The 7,546-nt window shown below is 45.9% G+C and overlaps 1 protein-coding gene and 1 long non-coding RNA gene across 4 annotated transcripts in view; one reads left to right on the forward strand and one right to left on the reverse strand.

The window, feature by feature from the left end:
- Positions 1-5,100, reverse strand: part of LARP1 (La ribonucleoprotein 1, translational regulator) — a 108,127-nt gene extending 103,027 nt beyond the window's left edge. For 2 of the 3 annotated variants that reach the window (XM_053293096.1, XM_053293095.1), the window contains exon 1: positions 4,437-5,100. In XM_053293096.1, the coding sequence (XP_053149071.1) occupies positions 4,437-4,911 (475 nt within the window). In that variant the 5' untranslated portion in view covers positions 4,912-5,100. Of the gene's footprint in view, positions 1-3,083; positions 3,226-4,436 lie in introns of those variants that run through there. The other variant, XM_053293101.1, reaches the window with a different exon arrangement.
- An 83-nt stretch (positions 5,101-5,183) lies between these two features.
- Positions 5,184-6,657, forward strand: LOC128343671 (uncharacterized). Its single transcript, XR_008315634.1, has 2 exons — positions 5,184-5,519; positions 6,292-6,657. It is a non-coding gene; the product is annotated as an uncharacterized LOC128343671 (long non-coding RNA).
- Positions 6,658-7,546: the final 889 nt, after the last annotated feature.

Below are 7,546 nucleotides of genomic sequence, written 5' to 3' on the forward strand. Positions count from 1 at the left end.
TTAAGGCAAGTGCACTTTAGCTCTCACTTCTCTGTGGTACAGCCAGCTGAGTCTTGCGTTATTTTAATTACCTTTTCAAATAGAGCACAATTAGATTAAAATGAGTAAAGGTGTGTCCTTATGAAAGGACACCTTATCCTACAAGATCGCTGAGAACACAGCATGATCTAGTAGTTTGGCTCACTGTAACCATTAAGAGGTAAAAATAAAATGAAAGTATTTTGGGCAACATGCAGTTAAAAAGCTGCTTTCCAGAACAGTATGCTTCCTATTACAGTTTAGGAGAACACAAGATAAGAAGATACAGCTTTGTAAACCCATGAGAAGCCATAACCTAATCTTAAAGTTAACATCAGATTGTCACCCCAGACAAAGGCCAAACTGGTGCATAATATCTTCTGTAGACTTACTATAAAAATGAAGTGATACAGAACTCATATTTCCAGGAACAAGAAACTAGAAAGCAGGAGGGTCCTAATGCGTCCCTCCTGCCCAAACTCCAAGAGTGACTGATTTCAATTTTTCATTATCTGCTCCCACCTCAGAACTAGAATCCCAATGGTCTACCCATTTGTTTTAAGTTTATGAAGCAATCGTGTGCTCAAGGTCTCTTAACTAATCTCTTTTAATTAATCTCAAGTATGCATTCTTAGACTTGTTTCAGAAAATAAATGGATGAAAACAAAGACTACCAAATCCTGCATTCTTACTAAGTGTCCCAGAAACTAATAGATGCTTGGTGGCCCATTGGAAGTTGGCCTATGATCTACATTGCACACCCTTCCTTTAGTCTAGCCTACTGCCCAAATGATACTCCATTACAAGTGAGCAGCCAGGTCCTATCAATACCTACATTCAAGCCAGTCAATGAAGGTTTCCCCTGTGTGAATAGGAGTGTCCTAGCGTCATTCCCAAGGAGCCCTGGACATGCAGTACTGTACTATGAAAGTCCTAGGGGATCATGCAGAGCATTCCCAATCCTATCCAGATGCACAAGCACTAAATACAGCAAACTCCCAAATGTCTACTCTTCAAGCATGTACAAGAGTAAGAGCTTTTTAAAATCTGCATACTATGCTAAGAGAAACACACCTTAATGAGTTGAAGCTCATATGGTTCTCTATCAGTGCTTTAATCCAATCTAGTTATCTCTATCATTTTTGTTGCGAATTTTTTTTTTTAGAAAATTAACTGAAAAAGCCATACCCTAAGAGCAAAAAAGTGGAATAATTTGCTGAAGCAAGTACTGTGTGAATTATGCCACCAAGTAACAGAACTGTTTGCAGTATATCCTTAAACAGGGGACTTAAACAGGGGACTTTTGATCCAACAAAAGGTGAAATAGATATGATTCACTTGCACTGGGTGCAGTAACCACAGGCAGACAAATAGGACACATGTGAGCACCTTCTGTAACCCTATTCAACCCTCCCTGCCAATGCATTGCAAATTACTTGTGCTTTTAAGCACAAGTAGCCTGCATCAGACAAAAACAGAGAGATGCATGGGATACAGGAGGCATGGAAAGAACTACCACTGCCCTGTTGCATTATCTGCACATAGGTGGGGGAGAGGGGGAACAAGTCTGTTAAGCCCCATCAGGGTCTTTATTTGTAGGTGAAGCGCCTACAGTACAAACAGATTGTGCTTCAAGGTGAGTTCATAGATATACAAAATATGGATGCACAGAGTATGCTGAAAATATCCATGCAGCTCATTTCCACAATCTTGAAGAATTCAACAAAGCAATTTAAGACAGCTTCCTTTCATAAAGGACACACTTCCAACTTAGAAACCGCCGTGCATATTGTCACCATGGTACTATATCTTTTGAGACAGGTTTGCTCATCACATTCAGTAGTGTGTATTTATTTATTCAAACAAAACATTTCTCAAGAAATAAAATTTAAGTCACATATTTGTGTATGGTATGTTACAGACAAGTAAAGCAAAGAAGTCAACAAATCAACTTGCTTAACATACCAAATCTTGAATATTAGTATACACTGAATGCCAAGCTCTAGAATCTATCTATTGGGAGTTTACGTCTATAAGACTTGTTCTTAAATGTGTCTCAACAAGCTAGCATTATCAGACTTCAAGAAAGTAAGTTTTGACTGAAATCAGGACAGTTGAAGAGACTGAGTCACATTCTTTTAAATTATTTCTATGGCACTGCATTTTCAGTAAAAAGTATCATCACTCCTTTATTTTGAAGGAAGATGCATTTCAACTAGGTGCTGCAGAGCTGTGCATATTCCAGGAACCAGGAAATCTTGATGATTCATCATATTACATGATACAGTACAAACATCCATGAGCAATCTAACACCAGGTTTGGTAAATGATTCTAAAAAATTTGGACAGCTTACATTCTACAAAGATAATTTAAAATTGCTCATTTTCTTTATAAAGTTTTCTTTTCCATGCAGGTAATCCCTACCCTTCTGAATATAGTTGTAAAGATAACAACAAAATCTCATACCTTTAAGCTACTATTCTTGAAAGATACCTTAACATATTTACAAAGTTTAGAAATCTGTCATGTAAACAAGTTACCCATCCTATCTCATCCAAGAACATGCATTTAAAAATAGAATAAAACATACTAGACTAGATTGGCACTGCATAATCACAAACTACCAAAAAGATATTTGCAATTTCTTTCAAGTTATGTCAAAAGGTGGAGAGAAACTTCCACGATAAGAGGTAAAGTGAACAAACAAATCTCCAATCTCCTTTTTCCTGGTTTCTCCCAGGATCAATGCTAGGAATAAAAGGGCAGTTTGGCTGAACTCCAGCTGCGAACCTACCAAGGAGGAGAACTGAAGGCCTAAATGTCATTATGCCTACCTAGTAAGAAGTTGCATTAACCTACTAAAAAATAAGCCCACGTGGACGTTTGAAAGACCTTTGCCCCACATTAATTATCATAGGGAACATGTACCAATTACAGCAAAAATGTGTAGGGGAGTAGTTATGGGGGACCTCCCTCCCCACAAAACGTGGTAGCTCTACGTTACAGTTAACAGAAGACGGGACACATGGATATATCTTGCTGCGAGAGGGGCTGGAAGGCCTACTCTTTTTCTGTCCTTTCTCCTTGGAGTAGGCTTTGCTGTCACCCAGCGAGTCTCGACAAGTATGCGCTGGGGCCTTAAAGAGGGTTCTCTCCGGGGCCCATGCCAAAAGGAAGGCAGCGACGCAAGCGCTGCCGGAAAAGGGTGCAAAAGCGAGGGCCCCACGGGGAGCTCGGAGCAATCACATGCTCGCACAGAAAGAAAACCACGTTGCCTTTACTGCAGTGGAATGCTGGGAAAGGCAGGAAGCTCGGAGCGCAGCGGCACACACGCCTGGCCATTGGGCGGCAGGGCGTTAAGAGACAGAACGCTCAAACCGTCGCCAGCGGCACGTTTGCACCGGGGCCTAGAACGCCGCAGCAAGGCCACAGAACCTCGGGAATGCACCATTTTCCCCGATCGCCCCTTCCAAGCACAGCCGCAGGACCCACCACCTCTCCCTAACTCGCTGAAATCGACACTCGTTCTCTCTCCCCCACTGCGCACACATGGCTACCTACGTCTCAAGGGGGCTCAGCTGTCGGCTGGTCATTACCTTCTGTGCCCCCCCTCCCCACGCCCCACCATGTAAAACACATCAGTAGGGTCGGCCATGAGGGGCGGGGGAGATTTTAAATCCTATCAGTTCGGTATGAAACGGAGCCGCGGCTTCCTACAGCATATTCGAGCCAGCTCTCCACCCCCCTCAGCCGTCCGCCATGCTGAGCAGCCGAAGACATCGGGAGATTTGGACTTTGGACGGGGGGTTCGAATGGATTTACCTCCCGATATTCCTAAAGCACATTTCATTCACCACGCCATTTAACGAGCACGATTTAGGATTCAGGAAAGGGAAGTGGCGTGAGGAATCGTTAAAACTCACGCCTCTCAAACATTTACAATCTGATGAATATTGCAACAACGGCTTGTGTGTGTCCGTGGGGTGGGACTGGGGGGGGGGCGGGTTAAGCGCAGGAGAGATTTATTCGTTGCACACTCGCCTCAACACTACAAGAAAAGCCCAATTCCATATGCGGGGCGGCACCCATTTAAAAAAAGAGGTGATTCCATCTATGCCCAGTGCGGGCGTGTTTCCCTGCAAACGAGGCCTTTCGGTGTTTTATGCTTGCTTTGGGAACGCCTCGTACCATGCTTCTTCCACCTCCATTTGCCTCCTTTCAAGTCTGTCTCTGAGAAGTGGCTCTTGGAGCGCAGGGTGAGGTAAGGGGGTGTAGATGGACAAAGGCGGGGTGGAGTTCGGGGGGGGATGTCACCATATTGCAGAGAGAAGACTCCCCTATCTTGAGCGACCGACTCTCCTTTGCCGTATCGGACCGAGCCCCCCACCCTCGCCTGCCCAGGATCCCTCCGACCCACCTGGAGGAGACTGTCCGTTGAGGGTGACCAGCGCCGCGGGGGCGTTCTTAGTCCAAGGGTTCACCTTGGGCGGGGGGGCCTCGATGAATTCCTTACGCCCAACTCCTCCCTGCTCGCCGCCCTCCTCGCCGCCGCTACTGCTGCTGCTGGCCTCGCCCGGCGCTCGGTTAGATTCGACGACGCCGCTCCGCTGGTGCAGCAGGTTTTCCTTCTCCTGGTGGTTGCTGTCCTCTTTCTGCTGCTTGATGCTGGGGGGCTTGAGGGCCCCGTTTCGGCGCAGATGCTCCCCCACGTTGCCGTCGCCTTCCTTGCCGCAGCTATCGGGGCCGCCCCCCTTGCCTTCGTCGGCGTTGGCCTTCTCGCCTTGGTGCATGAGGTGCTCGCCTTTCTCCTGGGGCTTCTTGATCACCAGCCCGTGCTCCTCGGAGGGCAGCAGGGGGTTCGCGGGCAGAAGAGCCTCCACCTGGGTAGCCATCTGCGCCCCCGTAGAGCTGCCTCTCTCCCCCTGCTCCAGGCTTTCCCCAGACAACGCGCACGCCCCAAACTTTGCCGACTCCCCCTTGCCAAGCCGCCTCGCTAAAGCCGGAGCAGTTTTCTTTTTCCCCCACCTCTTGCTCAGGTGAATTTGCACCCCAAAGCGAGGGGGGCCTCCAGCCACCGGCTTCCTCCCCCCACCCTTGAAGCCCAACCCCGGCGTCCCCCCTCCCCCGTCTGCTCTAATACCGCCGCAACAATATGGAGAAGCAAGGAGACCACGCGACTGGCCCGGCGGGAGCGCGCGGGCCGCGTTCTGCTCCGCCTTAGAGAGCAGAGAGAGAGCGTGAGCGTGCTCGAGTCCGGGGAGGGAGGCCGCGCGCGTGCCTGATGCAATTCACCAAGAAGAGACGCTCCTTAAAGGGGCAGCGGCACTAAGGAAGGAGAAGGCCGAACAGGAACAGCAGCTAGCCACGGGGCCTTTGCGAAGTGTTCATGTTCCCGTGCGGCTTCCCCACCACGCACCGCCCGCCGCCGCCACCATTCTAGCTCATTCTAGCTTCGGAAGAAAGTAGAGCGTATCGATTGTTCAAGGCAATTTATCGTCCGGTAAGCCTTCAATCCTATACATACTTACTTGGGAATAAATCCGTGGGATTTACTTCCAAGTGAAAATAGTCAGGATCGTGTTGAAAGTCAGATCCTCCTGTGCATGTTTACTTGGAAGAAGATCCCTCAGAGTTCAGCAGGATGTACCAAGAAAGTCTGCATAGGATTGCCCCCAATGCCGGATTTAGGCATAAGAGAAGTAGTAAACTACACCTTAGGGCCTCACAAAACGAGGGGCCTCTGAATTATAATTGATGGCTAAATGTCAAGTTTTACATAACGTTTTTTCATTATAAAGGTATTTTGAATGCTTATTGCAAGATAATTGTTTTTGTTAGTTTTTCGTTGCATCTTCGCCAAGTCAAAATAAAACTTTATTATTTCTATTTCCAGTGTCCCTTTTTGTTAGCATAACTTTTAAAAAAATTGCTATGGGGCCTTTTAAGCTTGGCATAATTTAGGGCCTCAGCGTGTCATAATAGGTGGTATATAAATTTAACAATAAATAAATAATCCGGCCGTGACTGCCTCCCATTCTTTTCTCGGCAAAAGACTTCAGAATCATTTGAGGCTCGGAAGAGATAGACAACATATTTAGAGGAAAGGGACTGGCTCCCATTCCCCGCCCTATTCTTGATTCTGTCCCCCACGGTTCCCTTTTCTACCACCTTAAATCTTAATATTTTCTCTTCTCCTTGCCTTTCCCCTTACAATTACTTCCCTCTTTTACCAAACTTGCCAACTTTACCTTCCTACTTTGTTTCTTTCTTAGCATTATCAATGTGCCTTTCAAAAGACTTCTGCACCGAGGAGCTTGTAATCTAAATTTCAACAGTATGGGAGGCAACTGAAGAAGGGAATTGCATGGATCTGGAACGCATTGAGGACCAGTCAATACATGAAGCAGGCATGGACTGCTCACCACTTGTATGCAGTACACAACAAAACAGAATGTAGACATGTGCTAGGATCATGCAACTTTGAAATTTCATGTGAAGCAGCCCTGAGGATGCAGCCAATCAGCCAAAAGACTATAAAATATCGCAGTTTGCAAATTATTCATAGATTCTTCATAATGGTTTCTGATTAATCAAGTAGTAGATTTATATTATTTTTAATAAAAGTAGTTCCAAAACTTGCAAGTGGCAGGCAGCATCTTAAAAGAGCCATCCTCCCTTGTCTCACACCCCAGGGAACGCTTTTCCTCAGATCATGTAGAAAGAAATCTTTATTATTACAACAAACTACAAATGCAAACAATGTCCAATGCATGCATATACAGCATCTATCTTCTTCTATATATATAATTCTCTAAAACATACCCATGCCTAATCCCAAGTGTGGCAGCTCTTACAAGAGTTCACAAGGAAGAGAGGAAAGGGATGGCAGCGGGGAACATAAGGCCCATGGACAGGGCAGCAAACGGGTGGGCAGGTGGTCAGAGAAAGCAGCAGCGGCCCAGGTGGAGAGGAAGAAAGCAGCGAAGAAAGCAACAGGCGAGCGGAAAAAGAGAGAAAACATTGGAAGGGGGAAGAGGAAGGCTGAAAAAGTGGGCCTGAGAACGAGGGAGAACTAGAGGCACAGATGCTCTGCACCCAAGCCAGTTAGTACATATATATTTCTTTTGTGTTGGTTTGCTCAGATCATGCCTGCAGCATCTAAAAACAAAGCAAACATGCCTTTTTCTTCAAAAGGCTAATTCTGTTAATATGCAGATTTGATTGATTAATATTTCTTTGAGCAGATGTCAGCCATAGTTAAAAATGACCTTGTTTCATTCATGATCCTTAAAATATATATGGGAAAGGTGAAGTTTTAAAATGGACCCCAACCCTTGGCGTGTCGCAAACCTTGCTCATGTCAGGGAAATTCAACAGGCCACCCTTTGATACTTCGTGGCTTCTTAGAACCCACAAAGCTGTCTCAATAAGAACCACCAAGACCTAGTGACTGACTATATTCCTAAACCACCAACAACTGCCCTCATAGAAAATTAGCATGTTAGGACAATGATTAGAGCCCTTCTG

This window comes from Hemicordylus capensis, chromosome 2, assembly GCF_027244095.1.
Source record: "Hemicordylus capensis ecotype Gifberg chromosome 2, rHemCap1.1.pri, whole genome shotgun sequence".
Taxonomy (NCBI): domain Eukaryota; kingdom Metazoa; phylum Chordata; class Lepidosauria; order Squamata; family Cordylidae; genus Hemicordylus; species Hemicordylus capensis.